General features: G+C 44.4%; 1 protein-coding gene across 1 annotated transcript in view; it reads right to left on the reverse strand.

Annotated features, from left to right (window-relative positions):
• CLINT1 (clathrin interactor 1) overlaps positions 1-16896 on the reverse strand; it is a 447297-nt gene that overhangs the window by 205144 nt on the left and 225257 nt on the right. Inside the window, exon 7 of the mRNA XM_069199652.1 lies at positions 8891-9134. Coding sequence (XP_069055753.1) covers positions 8891-9134 — 244 coding nt within the window. The remainder of the gene's footprint in view (positions 1-8890; positions 9135-16896) is intronic.

The following is a 16896-nucleotide window of genomic DNA, read 5'->3' on the forward strand; positions in this document are numbered from 1 at the left end:
GTAAAAATCTGTTAGTCTCCCCCCCACTGGTGTTACATGTTGGGGATTTGTGACACTGAAGTCACTATTTGTTTTGAGGGGTCTTGGGACTTTGGAACTTCCCTCTAGTCTTAGGGAACTGTCCCCCTCTGTACTGTCCCCGAAAGCCTCCTCTCTGATACTGGCTCTGGTATGTGGGCCTGGTTTGTGAAGTTGAGGGTTCTGTTGTTTGAGCCCGAAACACACCTCTAAATTGTGTCTTCCTAAAAGTGCCTCTGCTCTGTGGGGAGTAGAGCACGCCCATGGCCTTGGCCGTATCTGTATCTTTTTTCAACTTCTCGATAGCAGTGTCCACTTCCGGCCCAAACAACTGCTGTCCATTAAAAGGCATATTAAGCACAGCCTGTTGGATTTTGGGCTTGAATCCTGAGGTGCGCAGTCATGCATGTCTCCGAATTGTTACCGCTGTATTTACAGTTCTTGCAGCTGTGTCTGCTGCGTCCATTGCTGAACGTATCTGGTTATTTGAGATACTTTGGCCTTCTTCTACCACCTGTTGTGCACGTTTTTGGAATTCTTTGGGCAGATGTTCAATAAAGTGTTGCATTTCGTCCCAGTGGGCTCTGTCATATCTTGACAGCAAAGCCTGTGAATTCGCAATGCGCCATTGATTGGCTGCTAGTGCTGCCACACTTTTTCCCGCTGCGTCGAACTTGCGACTTTCTTTATCGGGTGGTGGTGCATCCCCAGAGGTGTGTGAATTCGCCCTTTTCCGTGCTGCGCCAACTACTACAGAATCCGGTGTCAGTTGCTGCGTAATGTACATAGGGTCTGTTGGTGGAGGCTTGTACTTTTTCTCCACCCTAGGAGTAATAGCCCTGCCTTTCACGGGTTCTTGAAATATTTCCTTTGCGTGCTTTAACATTCCCGGTAGCATTGGAAGACTCTGGTACTGACTATGTGTGGATGACAGAGTATTAAATAAAAAGTCATCCTCGATTGGTTCAGCGTGCAGTGTGACGTTGTGAAAGGCAGCTGCTCTGGACACCACCTGCGTGTAAGCAGTACTGTCTTCAGGTGGTGATGGTCTTTCTGGGTAACAGTCAGGACGGTTATCTGACACAGGTGCATCCTAAAGATCCCATGCATCTGGGTCATCTTGGCTCATGCTTGTGTATGTTGGAGACTGCACCATCGGTGGGCTAGCGACTGGTGATGATTGCGGTGAGCGTTGAGGTGATGGTGGAGGGATTACTTGTTTTGCCACCTTTGCTTGTGGTGGTTTATCCTTCTCTTGGAAAGCCAGTTTCCTTTTTATCCTTATAGGAGGGAGAGTTCTTATCTTCCCTGTCTCCTTTTGGATATGGAACCTTCTCTGTGTATAATCTGGCTCCCCTGCCTCTAGTTCCAGTCCGAATCTATGGCTTTGCATTTGTGTGGAAAGCCCTTGCTCCTGAGTGTATGAGCTTGTTTTCGGCTCCGAAGCCGGATGTTTCGGGATCAAAACCTTTTCCACCATCTGTTTCGGCTCCGAAGGCACTTTTTTGAGTTTCGGTGTTCCGATCTCTCGGTGCGAGTAGTCTCGGTGCTGGTATCTTGATGTCGAGATTGTTCTGACCCGGTGTCTCGGGGTCGAGTCTTTTCTGTGCCGGTATCTCGACCGGAGTCGGATGACTTCGACACATGCGTGCCCTTTTTCGGTGCCGATGGACGGTCACCGAGTTTTTGGGTTAAGCCATGGCCTGCCGGCGGTGGCATCCCCTGGGCTCTGATGAATTTTACGTGAGTTTTGGCTGGGGTGGTTTTACTCACAGTTTTTGGCGTCTGTTCTGTTTCGGCCTCGTCCGAGTCAGCAATGGAGAAGGTTTCTTCTTCCTCCAAGTCTTGGTGTCCTGACGGCGCCGACGCCATTTGAAATCTTCTCGCTCTCCGGTCCCTCAGCATTTTCCTCGATCGAAACGCTCGACAGGCCTCACAGGTATCCTCTTTGTGTTCTGGAGACAAACACAAGTTACAGACCAAACGTTGATCTGTGTAAGGATACTTGTTGTGGCATTTGGGGCAGAAGCGGGATGGGGTCCGTTCCATTAGTCTTGTGGACGCACGTGGTCGGGCCGTCCAGGCCCCGCCGGGGAACCGAAACCCCGAAGGGCCACCGGAGCTCTTCAAAATTCGGTGTCGATCTGTGTTAACTAACCCGATACCGAACGCAAATAATACCGTCAAATTTTTCCGATATCTAACTAATTTTCCGAACCGAAACACGGAGCGTAGAGGAACACGTCCGAACCCGATGGCAGAAAGAAAACAATCTAAGATGGAGTTGACGCCCAAGCGCAATGGAGCCGAAATGGGAGGAGTCCCTCGATCTCCTGACTCGAAAAGACTTCTTCGAAGAAAAACAACTTGTAACACTCCGAGCCCAACACTAGATGGCGGGATATGCACAGCATGTGTATCTGCAGCTACATATGCCATCGAACATATATATATACATACCCAGTGTACATCTGTTCGTGGCATGAGACTCACGGAGCATGAGGCTGCAGATTCACATGCTGTGCATTACTGCCATCTAGAGTTGGGCTCAGAGTGTTACAAGTTGTTTTTCTTCGAAGAAGTCTTTTCGAGTCACAGGACCGAGTGACTCCTCCCTTTCGGCTCCATTGCGCATGGGCATCAACTCCATCTTAGATTGTTTTCCCGCATAGGGTGAGGTAGGAGTGGTAGAATGAGAATAGTGAAGATGTCCATGCAACGGAATAGATATGTATGCACACAGTTTGCTCTAAAGGAATGTTTATTTACATATATACAATTTCTAATTGCAACTTAAACGGCTACAGGCTCCCGGGGAGGTGGGAGGGCGCATGTGAATCTGCAGCGGAACATGCCACGAACAGATGTACACAGGGTAAGTGACATTTTCCATTCGAGGCATGTGTAGCTGCAGATACACATGCTGTGCATAGACTACAAAGCAGTAATCCTCCCAAAAGCGGTGGTCAGCCTGTAGGAGTTGAAGATGTTTGAAATAATGTTCTTAGTACAGCCTGTCCTACTGTGGCTTGTTGTGTTGCTAACACATCTACACAGTAATGTTTGGTAAATGTATGAGGTGTGGACCAAGTGGCTGCCTTACAAATCTCTGTCATTGGTATGTTACCTAGAAAGGCCATTGCTGCCCCTTTCTTTCTAGTGGAGTGTGCCTTTGGTGTAATGAGTAGTTCTCTTTTTGGTTTTAGGTAACAAGTCTGTATGCATTTAACTATCCATCTGGGTATACCTTGTTTGGATATAGGGTTACCAGCATGGGGTTTTTGGAATGCGACAAACAATTGTTTAGTTTTAAGAAATGGTTTTGTTCTTTCTATATAGTACATTAGAGCTCTTTTTATGTCTAATGTATGCAGTGCTCTTTCTGCTACAGAGTCTGGCGGTGGGAAGAAGACTGGAAGTTCCACTGTTTGGTTTAAATGAAACTGTGAAATGACCTTTGGTAGAAATTTTTGATTTCTGCGGAGGACCACTTTATGTTTGTGTACTTGTATAAAGGGTTCCTCAATAGTGAAAGCCTGTATTTCGCTAACTCTTCATAGTGAAGTGATAGCCACTAGAAATGCCACTTTCCAAGTTAAGAATTGGATTTGACAAGAATGCATGGGTTCAAAAGGTGGGCCCATGAGTCGTGTAAGTACAATATTAAGATTCCACGAGGGTACTGGAGGTGTTCTTGGTGGTATGATCCGCTTTAGTCCTTCCATGAAGGCTTTAATGACTGGTATTCTAAATAGTGATTTTGTGTGTTTAATTTGCAAGTAAGCTGAAATTGCAGTGAGGTGTGTTTTGATGGATGAAAAAGCAAGATTTGCTTTTGGTAAGTGTAGTAAATAGCCTACAATGTCCTGTATGGACGCGTGTTAACGGTGTGATGTGTTTTGCTTGGCAGTAGAAAACAAATCTTTTCCATTTATTAGCATAGCAATGCCTGGTAGTAGGTTTTCTTGCCTGTTTAATGACTTCCATACACTCGTTTGGAAGATTTAGATAGCCAAACTCTAAGACTTCAGGAGCCAAATGGCTAGGTTGAGCGTCGCTGGACTGGGGTGTCTGATCTGTTGTTTGTGTTGTGTTAACAGATCTGGTCTGTTTGGAAGTTTGGTGTGAGGTACTACTGAGAGGTCCAACAGTGTGGTGTACCACGGTTGGCGTGCCCACGTTCGTGCTATGAGTATTAGTTTGAGTTTGTTTTGACTCAGTTTGTTGACCAGAAAAGGAATGAGTGGGAGAGGGGGGAAAAGCGCAAGTAAATATCCCTGACCAATTGATCCATAGAGCATTGCCCTTGGACTGAGGGTGTGGGTACCTGGACGCAAAGTTTTGGCATTTCGCGTTTTGTTGCGAACAGATCTATGTCTGGTGTCCCCCACTGGTGAAAGTAATTTTGTAGTATCTGGGGATGTATTTCCCACTCGTGAGTTTGCTGGTGATCTCGACTGAGATTGTCCGCTAATTGATTGTGAATGCCTGGAATATATTGCGCTATTAGGCGAATGTTGTTGTGAATTGCCCAATGCCAACTTTTTTGTGCTAGGAGGCATAGTTGTGATGAGTGTTCCCCCTTGTTTGTTTAGGTAGTACATTTTTGTCATATTGTCTGTTTTGACAAGAATGTGTTTGTGAGCCAGAAGAGGTTGAAATGTTTTTAGTGCTAGGAAGACTGCCAGCAGCTCTAAGTGATTTATGTGTAGTTGTTTCTGTTGATTGTCCCATTGTCCATGTATATTGTGATTGTTGAGGTGTGCTCCCCACCCGATCATTGATGCATCTGTTGTGAGAATGGCGTGAGGCACGGGGTCTTGAAAAGGCCGCCCTTTGTTTAGATTTACGGGGTTCCACCATTGAAGCGAATAGTGTGTTTGGCAGTCTATCAACACTAGATCTTGTAATTGACCCTGTGCCTGCGTCCATTGTTTTGCAAGGCACTGCTGTAAGGGCGCATGTGTAGCCGCACGTTTGGGACAATTGCGATGCATGATGCCATCATGCCTAGGAGTTTCATGACTAATCTGACTATGTAGTGCTGATTTGGTTGTATTTTTAGTACCATGGTATGGAATGATTGTACCCTTTGTGGGCTTGGACTGGCAATAGCTTTTTGAGTGTTGAGTGTTGCTCCCATTTATTGTTGAACTTGGGCCGGTTGCAAGTGTGATTTTTGGTAATTTATAGAAAACCCTAGTGTGTGTGTAGGGTATCTATGACGTAACGTGTGTGATTTTGTCACTGCTTTTGAGTGTTGGCTTTTATTAGCCAATCGTCGTGGTATGGGAATACGTGCATGTGTTGTCTCATATATGGGCTGCTACTACTGCGAGGCATTTTGTAAATACTCTGGGGGCTGTTGTTATCCCGAAGGGTAATACCTTGAATTGGTAATGTTTTCCTTGTATGACAAATCTGAAGTATTTTCTGTGAGATGGATGGATGGGTATATGAAAATACGCATCTTTTAAATCCAGTGTTGACATGTATTCGCCCTGTTTTAGTAATGTGACTACATCTTGTAGTGTCACCACGTGAAAATGTTCTGATTTGATGAATAGGTTGAGAGTCCTGAGATCTAAAATTGGTCTTAGTGTTTTGTCCTTTTTGGGAATAAGGAAATATAGGGAATAAACCCCTGTTCCTTTTTGTTGGTGAGGTACTAGTTCTATGGCTTGTTTTGTTAATAGTGCCTGTAACTCTGTTTGGAACATTGCTAGATGTTGCGACGACAGTTTGTGTGCTCTTGGTGGAATAACTGGAGGAAAATGTGTGAATTCTATACAGTAACCATGTTGGCTAATTGACAGGACCCATGTGTCCGTGGTTATGTCTGACTAATGTTTATGGTAAAATTTCAGTCTTCCTCCCACAGGTGATGTGTGTTGGGGGAGGCTGACGGGCAAGTCACTGCTGGTTTGGCCTGCTTAGTGGGCTGAAATTTCCCCCTTGACCTTGGGAACTGTCCACTGAAGGACCTGCGAAACACCCCTCTGATATTGTGACTGGTAGGTGGTTTTTGTTTGAGAGGTGGATGTTTCTGAAGACTGATGTCTGAAACCTCCCCTATATTGCAGCTTCCTGAATGTCCCTCTAAATTGAGACGAGTAGAGCGCGCCCATGGCTTTGGCCGTATCAGTGTCTTTCTTCATCTTTTCAATGGCTGTGTCCACTTGTGGCCCAAACAGTTGTTGTTGGTTAAATGGCATGTTTAAGACTGCTTGTTGTATCTCTGGTTTGAAGCCGGAGGATCTCAACCAAGCATGATGTCTAATTGTGACAGCATTGTTCACTGTTCCTGCGGCAGTATCTGATTATTAGATATTGCTTGTCCCTCCTCTACCACTTGCTGAGCTCTTTTCTGTTATTCCTTGGGGAGACTTTGGATGATATCGCTCATCTCGTCCCAGTGAGCTCGATAATAACGTGCAAGAAGGGCCTGCGAGTTTGCGATGCGCCACTGACTAGCAGCCTGTGATGCTACCCTTTTTCCTGCCGCATCGAACTTCCGACTCTCCTTATCTGGAGGTGGTGCATCTCCAGATGACTGAGTTGGCTCTCTTTCTCGCAGCTCCAACCACTACAGAATTCGGGGGCAACTGTTGTGTGATGAACACTGGGTCCGACGGTGGTGGCTTGTACTTCTTTTCCACCCGCGGTGTGATGGGTCTCCCTTTCACAGGCTCCTGAAAAACTTGTTGGGCATGTTTAAGCATGCCTGGGAGCATAGGCAGGCTTTGGTAGGAAGCATGCATTGTGGACAAAGTATTAAAGAGAAAATCGTCCTCCAATGGCTCTGAATGCATGCTTACGTTATGGAATGCAGTAGCCCTGGCCAAGACTTGGGTGTATGAGGTGCTATCCTCAGGTGGAGAGGGTTTTGAATGGTAGCACTCAGGGCTATTGTCCGACACGGGGATCGTAGAGGTCCCAGGGGTCTGCATCGTCTTGCGACTGCACAGTGTGTGAGGCTGACTGTGCAGTGGGCGTGGCAAGAGGTGACACTTTTCTTTGTGGTGAATGTGGAGGAGAAAGTTCTGGTGAAAAATGACGAGTGGGCGATTTTTCCCTGGGCACTTTTAGCCTTTGGCTGTTCAGTCTCTGATCTTCCCTGGAAAGCCAGTTTTCTTTTTAATTTGAGAGGAGGGGCAGTTTGGATCTTCCCAGTATCCTTATGGATCTGTATCCTTGCCTGTGTTTCGTCAAACTCTTCCATTTGAAGTTCCTCCTCAAATCTGTGTGTCTCCTTTAGTTGTTTAGAGAGTCCATGTTCCTCGGTGTATGAGGCTTTTTTCGTAAAACCAAAAAGCTCCTATGGGAAGTCGTTTTTTTCGGCATCGAAATGCCCATGCTGATGGAAGGCCTCGGGTCCGAAAGGCTTTTTCGAGGCTTCGTCGACTCGACGAGTCGATGCAGAGATTTTTCGGTGACGGAATCTCGGCTCGAGTCCGAAGACTTTGCCACGATTTTGGCCTTTTTCGGTGCCAAAGGTATAACTTGGTCACCGCTTGATTTTTTATGGGTCGAGCCATGGACTTCCGGCAGTGGCGTCCCCGAGGCCTTATGCTTCTTAGGCTGACTGTGGGCTTGGGTTGGGGCAGGCGTACTCACGTGTTGGCCTGCTGTAGGCGTTCGGTCTGCGTCAGAGTCCGATCCTTGGATGGAGATAGCCATCTCCTCCTCTTCGACGTCGAGGTGTTCTGAACTTTGACGCCATCTGCATCTGCCTCGCCCTCCGATCCCTCAAGGTCTTCTTCGAGCGAAAGGACTTGCAGGCCTCGCAAGTATCTTCCCTGTGCTCCGGTGACAAGCACAGATTACAGACCAGATGTTGGTCTGTATATGGATACTTGTTGTGGCACTGTGGGCAGAAACGGAAAGGGGTCCGTTCCATTAGCCTTCGATGTTTTCTGCGGTCGGGCCGACCAGGCCCCGGTTGGGCGCGGGAGCCCCGAAGGGCCACCGAAGCTGTGTTTCGCCGGTGTCGATGCAAGATCGAAAACAATACTGACGCTTTTCGGTGAAATCTAATCTTTTTCCGATTCGAATAACAGAGCGAAGAGAAACACGTCCGAACCCGATGGCGGAAAGAAAACAATCTAAGACGGAGTCGTTGCCCATGCGCAATGGAGCCGAAAGGGAGGAGTCCCTCGGTCCTGTGACTCGAAAAGACTTCTTCGAAGAAAAACAACTTGTAACATTCCGAGCCCAACACTAGATGGCAGGAACCGTGCATAGCATGTGTATCTGCAGCTACACATGCCATCGAACATATATATACATATATATGTGTGTGTGTGTGTGTGACGATTCAATTAGCTCATTATTTGGTTAAAGAAAATTATTTTTTTATACTAACTGTATTTTAGGTGGCTTTTAGTAATGAAATTGTAGATTTTAACATACAATTGTTTTTCATGAAGTAAATATGTGGATGTGTGCGGTTTTATAGCTTTGATAATGTTTTAATGAACGTTTGTATAAATAAACTAAATTTATAATTAAAAACAAGCACTGGCAATGGAACTGGCTTACCTTTACATAACAGAGCCTAACTGCTTTGTGAGTGCTTGCTTATAGCCGTCTTTAATATCTGTCAAGGTCAATGATGCATCTTTCACATTTCTGCTGCAGAGTTTCAAGAGACCATTAGGCAGCACTGAAATGCAGCAAAGCAGTTTTTAAACGTGGTTCTGTTTTTGTACATGCAATGCTTGGAAATCTACCTACTGGAAAACCAAAAAGCTCCTATAGGCAGGTCAAACAAAGAAACAGAAAAGTAACAAACGAGCATGGCAACTGAGACAGGCACGTGGAGATGAAATATAGGCGTTATGATTTGTAATGCTTTTAATGCTGCTCTTACTTTAGCTGTTGCCTGCTGTGGATGTGCTGCAGAGGTCAGCTCTGGACTGCCATTCTCCCCAGTGTAGTGTGCTGCAGCTCCCAGATCAATCTTAGCTGGGTTCCCCGTTCGCTTGTGTCTGGTGGTTGTAGTTTCTGTGGCCTGTGTGATATGGATATGCTTAGTCGTCACCGTCTCTTCCTCATCTTTAAACTCGCCTTTAGAAGACTTGGCTTTTCTGGCTTTTTTCTCCTCGTCGCTGTCACTGAGTAAAGAACAAACCAATTTTTAACAGATACAAAGTTAGAGCCAAACAATGTAACCTAGTGGGCAGGTACGCCAGAATGTCAAAATCAGCGTTTGCCTAGATAATACAATGGCCATTGGTGAATGCTAAATTTTGTGCATATTTAAGTGCAATGCAATTTGCATATGAGTCTGTAATTTTCACAAGTAGGTCAAATGAGTAGGTGTAAGTCTGTCTCATAAAGTAACATGCATGTCTCAACCTACTTATTTTTAGACAACACCAATTTCAACTAATGGCATCTCCACGTTAAACTTATATTTGCAATGCCAACAGGTCTGGTTTTATTGTGATGCATCCTGTGCTCACAGGGTCACACCACTCATCCTGTGCGCATGCACACATATATACAGCCCCCCTCCCCCAACACCTCCCCTCCTTGTTCAGGAACTGTCATCTTGCACTCACAAAGATACATCCCGCCCCCTGACCTCACACAGGCAGGAAACATCCCCTGACCGCTCACCTTGCAAGATCACACTAGCAGGATCAAACCAGGAGTGGGTGGGAATTCCGCTCCGCCAGCAGCATTTTTCCCTCTCCAGGTTCTGCTTGGAAGAGCGGAGATTGTCAAAAACTCCACCAACCAACGCGTGGCAGAGTTTACCAATGCCGACTGTTTTATTTCTGTTTTTTCACCTGTACAATCTGCCATCAATAGGTTTGGGTAGGTGTGCATCCAAAATGGCGGCGGTGGTCGTCAGTCTAGTATTAAACAGCTATGAGGAGCTTCTTCAGCCAATCCCATGAAAACAATTCCTTCAACCATTTGAAACTCACCACCCTTAGTCGCCTGACAACCCTGTGTAAAGTGTCCATTGGCAGTCAGGTGCTTGCTGTGTGCGGGGCTGCTTCATGTTGGTACCAGGACCGGTCCCAGGCTCAGGTGCTTACCCCTCTTCTGCCCTCTGTAGTGGCTGGCTTATGCTCCTGCCATCCAACACTGTGCTCAGCTGCTGTCATTCTGAGGCTGAGACTTGGGTTCTTGCCCCCCTGCCCTTGTTGGTGGTCAGCACAAGACTCACGCTGATGTGAGCTATGGTCCTGCTGTCCCTGGATGCTCCTCTCCTAGCTGCACTGGAAATTCAGAGCACCCTTCCTGCTAAGTTCCCCAAGGGGTTAAACTCTTATTGCTGTGAGAGGGCTCCGAGGCAGTGAGTCAGTCCGCCCTGTGGAGGGACACAGAGACGGGTCTGGAGTGCCATCGCGAGAGCACGTCGAGCAGCACTATTCCACTATATTACACCACTGTTTCTCTTCTCTCTTTCCACCGTTCCCACCACGTGCTGAACCTCAAGTCCGAAGATGACAACTCAAATTTTGATGAGCCGGATAAGAGTGTGCAGGTGCTAGGTGTTCAGTGCCATCTGAGCCCAGCATGCTTCTCGGGCAGAGATCTGCTGATCGTGGGGTTCTCGTTCAGCAAGGCGCTGGGAGTCCTCAGTAGATCTGAGTGAGCAACTTTTACTGCGGGGAGGGCGGCCCCTGGTCTGCTTTTGGCTTTTTGGGGAGCTGTGAGGGTTCTCTCTTTGACAATATTTTTGGGGTTACATGTGTATACACAGTTGAGGATATTGTTAGTCCAGAAGGCTCTAGCCCATTTGTGATGCGTATTGTAGGGTGGGCGGAACTCCACGGAATCTTGCTGAATTTTTATGTATCCCCAGGAAAGTCCACAGACTCCGCAATGTTCCGCCCACACCTAGATCAAACACAAACCTGAAAATGGAACAAGGCTAACATGAGACCTCTCAAAATACAGTTCTTCCACTTAGGCAAACTAAATATGTTTAGCCTTGTTAGCAAAGGAAACACTTCTCCTGCCCCAGCAAGTCACAAGAGGAGGGCTCCCCCAGCTCTAACACAAATAGCAATAAAACTGCTAATTGCTGTAAATTGTTTTTTTTAGAGTGCCACTTTCTCAATGGGTGCGTAGTCGCAAAACTAGTCAGAGATGACTTATTTCTGTTCCGCCAGCTTCCTTCAGCTTCCACCAGGAAGTTTAAGGCTTTCTCCAGAGGCAACCTTAAATGCCCAGAACTTTCAAATATAACAGGCGTACTACAATCATAACACGGAACTGTGATTCTCTAGCGAGTTATACCACCTCCAATGGGCCATATAACTGCTTGCTCATTTGACATGAAACACTGGCAAAAGTTTTCTATATTTTATGCATTGACCTTAGTATATAACACTTCATTTCTATTGCAGTTTGTAAATAATTCAAAGTGCACGAACTGCAACTGCACTTATAATAAGCAGAAGGTCACAATTATTGCCCTACCCAATGCTTGCAGAGAAGAACAAGTGCGCAGAGCCAAAGACTCTCTCTCTGTACTGCTTCTTAAAGCTCTTTTTCTGGTGTTTACCTAAGCTGTGGCTGACAGCTGCACTGTTGAGCCAGACCCAAAAATTAGCAGAATGCCATATGAGATATTCAAGTACAGCAACTACTCTACTAATATTCACAAGCTCAATTTATTACAGTAATCTAGGTGCCACTATCACAAGTTGAGATATTTTTCTTGGTCATTTTCTCTGCTTTGTTGTGCAAAGGTTTATAGAAGGTTGAATAGAGTTACTACAGGCCCGATTACATCTTGAGCTGCAGCATATTAGGGTGAAGCAGCTGAAAGCTGTCAACCCTCACATCCAGTCAGGTCCATGGTTCTGAGCTGGCCTTTTCTACCTACAATTTTTAAATAACATCTTGTAATTGCACTTCACATGCATTTTCCACTTTAACAAAAACTTTCTACAAAATGGGTGCCTCCCTGGAGTCTAGTGGTGCCTCTTACTAGGACTGCGACATTCTGAGAATATAAAGGAAATAGTAACTGAAAATGTTTTGTGAATGAAATGTCTTTTTAAAGTGTGAATGTGTTTTAAGGAGCAGCTCTCAAAACGGAACTTCAAATCAACTTTTAAATTATCATTTGAAACCTACCATCTTTAGAATACAAGGACCCAATTTAAAATGCACCACTTTGAGTCCTTTTCTTAAGAGTTCTTTTGGAGGAGGACTCCAGAAAGTCTCTGATGTCTTTTCCTGCAGTGTATACCGTCAGATTTTCTCCCTGTTTCTTAAAGTAGGCTTGACATTTTTTGTACAAAATCGGCAGGAGTCTGGGCATTGATAAGTGGAATGGCACTTAAAGACTGCCTGGTGGTCTGTTTGGGCATTTTATTTAAAGTTTTCTAGGGTCCACACTTGGGTGGGACAATAATTGCTTATGACTAATAATCCCTTTAGGAGAACAACTTTCCCACAAAAGAATGAGAAGAAAGAACTGGAGGCCTAATCTTGTGCTCCGGATAAAACTTGCAATCAAACACCCTTGGGGTACAGTGAGACTTCTCACAGCAGGCCCCTAAGGGACTGTCTCTAAATTGGAGAACCCACACACGCACAATGAAGTGTGAGGGTTCTGTCCCAGCTGCCATCAGCCTGTCAGAAGCAGTGATCGGGAACAGACAAAAGGTAAGATCGGACGTAGAAACTTCCTCACCTCGTGCAACAGAAACAGAAAGCCCCCACATTCATCCAAATCAGTTATATATTCAGCTGGGCACTCCAGGTAAGGGATCAAGTGCATATGCTTGCAACCAATATTTCAACACCAGCAGTAAGACTATGGCAAAGACTAGTATCAGAATGTTCTTATGGCCTGGGTGTTAAAAAAAATGATTCTTGGGGGGGGAGAGGAGGGGAGGAGGCATTAAAAAACAAATTAAACGTATAGTGTCATCCAGAACATCAGATTACTATTCAATTTAGCATAAGTAATGTGGGGTAGTTCCAGTAATGTTGCCGATCACATACATAAATCAATAAAAGATATTCATATAAACCAAAATTAGTTGACAAGGTGTATAGTAGATATCGATATAGTTTTGGTGGTGCTACGAGTAGCTGAACTGTAATTTCACACCCAAAAACTAATAGTAAGTCAAAAAAGTAAGGCCAGCGAGTCCATTACCTGGAAGGGGACAGTGTCCTAACACATCCACTACAACTACCATATTGGTGTTTCCTTAAGTAGTCAGGGACAGCCAATGATATTTTATGTTAGTTACTAAATTAGGGATTATTATGCTTGAAAAAAGATTTCAAATATTGCGTTGTCCAGTGGTAAAGTTGCTAAGCTATCAATCAGGGATGAATATTCTGCTTGCTGTCTCATAGTAAGCGCTAGATATCAAGCTAAACCCCATGCTGGGAAGGGGCATGCTTATCCCGTAGCAAACAAAGTACCATAAAAAATGCCTGAACTATAGTATAAGTAAAGGTATACTAGCATATGTTTTGAAAAAGTAGTTACAAACATCACCTAAGAAGGTAAAGCTTATTTTTAATGTAAATATTGTTTGAAGTTGAAAGATACAAAAGTTGCATGGCTAGTTACACTGTCAACAGTGAAATATACCTCATATGTGCTCAATGCACAGTGTTGGCACCACTGAAGATGCTGGAATGACTGTTCTGTATTGATATAGACAACACGCTCCAGCCTATTCCAAAACCAGAAGTCTCTAAACTCCCTAAAATGAATCAATAAAAATCTTATTTACTTTACGACATACCCTTTTGCAAAACGCAGCAATTAAGTAATCCTGTTGTAAGGAATTCAGATAATACAATCAAAACTTTTTTTCCCTTCTGGTTCTTTATATCTAGGTCAAAAAATCCATTACTTTGATACCTTTTCTGTTTGCTTTGACACTGTGTGCTTAAATATTGGATTAAAAAGGTCCTTTATTCCCAAAAGGGTGGGCTTTCAAAGTTTCTAATGCACCTAAGAGGAATTATCTCTTTATACTGCGTGAGGCAGCAGGCGTGTTGTCTATGAAAAAACTACATCCCAAAAGTCACTTCAATGTACTTTCCAGAGATTAGAGTTGACAGTTTCAAAAAAGAAGTTTTTAATCACCAAACTTTGCTTAACTAGGTCAAGCAGTCTCACACACAAGCTTGACTGGTCGATGGGAGCAGACAATAAATGCTCCTGTGTGTGTTACAGTGTAAAAAAGTCAAACCCTTTCTCCATAAGCAAGCTGTCCATAAGCAACACTGGGCTCAGTATGGCTCTTGTAACTTCGAAAATGTGACCTACTGAAGGAATGTCTATTTTATAGAAGAACTGTTGGAATACAAAGTAGAGAAGAACTTTTCTTAAAACTGAGGTGTGAAGTGAACGTGCAGGGAAGCTGTATCACAGATTAAAAACCCAGTTAATACAAGTGGATGTACAAGAAAGCATCAGTTTTCTTAAATGCTTCATGAAGATCGTACTCTTCGTTTTGCTAGCATTAATAATCAGATGATCATCTGCACTATATAAAATTGTTGCAAAGATCTACCTAAATGACGAGATTGTCAGCAGAATACAAATATTTTATGTGACTGCCCCAATTTCGATAGAAAGGTGCATCTTTTGCATATTCTGGCCTAAGCTAACTGTACATAGGCTGAATAACAAGGATGCTAGCACATACCCATGCATCTACCTAGACCGGTCAGAATGAGGTAAGAAACATGTTGTCCAATGAAATTGCAGGTGCTTAACGGCCTGTGTGCCCTTTAGGACTGATCAATTGTTGTGGTTTTCTTTTTAGCCAGACTGAGCTCTACTGCCCTTCAAAAGCCTTGCAAATACTGTGGAATACATTTTTGCTGCGTAAATCCCCTGACAGTTATAAAAACAAAAATAAAAAAAAGCTGCCAATTCAGCTTTAAATCAAGTGACAACAGTTTGGTCTCTAGACAGATATGTATCCGAAGGTTTAGTACGTATGTCTCTGGACATGCTTGTTAAGTCATCCAGTGGGTGTAGGAGGTGCAAGATACTGCCCTGTTCAGGATACCGGAACAACCAGAAAAATTATATTCAGGGATAAACAACATAGTTCCTCAGCATTATTGTACCAAAGCCGGATTCCATAAGGCTCAGCCAAGGTGTCAAAAGGTAATAAGTGTTTTTTCAAATTAATGAAGCATTGAATTGCTCTTTGATGACCTATTGCAAATAACAGTATCCGTTCCTGATGCAAAGTATGTAAAAGCCAGGCACTCTGTTTGACTGCAATAATTCAACCAGATGCATCTGTGTACTTGCATTAACGTTGGCTGGGAATGTGCCCTATCTACTTTGTGCTCTGAAGCTATGCTGGGATCAAGTGAAGAACAGGCTACTTACTGTCGCTAACGCTCTTACGGGTGGATACTCTTATCACAGGTTCCCCACTTTGGAATAATCCTGAGATGCATGAATTGATCTAGGGAGTTTTGTAGTAGTACTTCTGCATGCCGCTAGGTGGCATTGTGTCACTCAGCGTTCGCTTCATACTACTCAGAAGTGAGATTAGAGATGAATATAAAGGCCAGACACTGTATGGCCACATCAATTTCTTGTCTTTTCCCTTTCTACGCATTCAGTTGCAGAGTGTTAACTGCTGTTGGTGACAGTGTGCCTAGTACTAACTGGTGAACTTCACATATGATAGAAAGGCCACACCACAGAACGGTGAAATGGGAGAGCAGTGAGGTTCTGCAGTTAGAGTATCCACCGGGAAATGCACTACCGAAGGTAAGTAGCTTACTCACCTACTGGATACGTCTAAGTTAAGATTCCTCGTATTAGAGCAGATACCAAAACACCACTCCAAGGTAATAGACCTGTGGAGTCGCCTTAGACCAAACTGTCTTGCAGAACCTAGCGGGGCAAGCTGGTACGGCAGTAGGGCTTTGTGCCCATACTGCAGCCTTGTAGATATCAAGGACCGGTATCCATCATACCAATGCAGTGGTAGTGCCGTATGCCCAGGTAGAATGGGAACTCAGACCTTCCAGGGACGGTTTCTTAGGCAGTGAGTAGGGGGAAAAAATGTTGAGCAGAAGACCAACCACCTCTTCTGCACAACATTTCCCTTTCTTCCCCCCAGAAAAGCTGAGCCCACTCGATGGGCCACGATGTGATCAATTTAAGAACTCAAACGTCATTTGGGATCCAAAAAATTGAGAATCGCCTCCTCTTTTGAGGAGTGTGGGAAGCAAAAACCCCCAACAAAATGATTAAATGGGCGATGGTAAAAGGGTCTCTATTATGTCCATAAAAGGTATCCTGGCGCCATCCCACGAAACTTCTCATATAAAACTCAAGCAGTGGGACACACCAGACAGGATATAGCCAGGTCTTCAAAGATTTCCTTAAAGTCCTTAAGTCTGGGCATGCTTGAAGCAAAAAAAGTTACATTGTTCCAATATTGTACATCTCTAACTGAAAAGGCACAACCACCTGCGCTAACTTTTTTGTACTTTGGAACGCAAAGAAGATTAGCTGTTGATGATCGCAAAACTCTGGAAGGTACACAGAAAGAAGAAAATGAGGGCAAACCTTACTATTGCCCTAAACTTGATGCACATTAATTTAAAAGGAAATTCTTTCAGGCACAGGGAACTAATGTAATCGGCCAAAGCCCGAGAAGTACAAGAAAATACTGGCGGCCTAAAGCTTATTTGGCTTGGGTTGCCTGGATTCACAACAAATGCTAGTAAATAACCTGATGCACCTAAGAATAAGGCATTGCAGTAACTGGGATGGCACAAAATGGCAGTCTGAACAACTAAAAGATGAGCCAACACCGAAAGATAGGCAGAAGTTTACAAAGCATGCTCAGTAAGGCAAAAGCAAGCAGATGAAAGCTTGTTAACATGTGC

Source organism: Pleurodeles waltl, chromosome 7 (assembly GCF_031143425.1).
Source record: "Pleurodeles waltl isolate 20211129_DDA chromosome 7, aPleWal1.hap1.20221129, whole genome shotgun sequence".
Classification (NCBI taxonomy): domain Eukaryota; kingdom Metazoa; phylum Chordata; class Amphibia; order Caudata; family Salamandridae; genus Pleurodeles; species Pleurodeles waltl.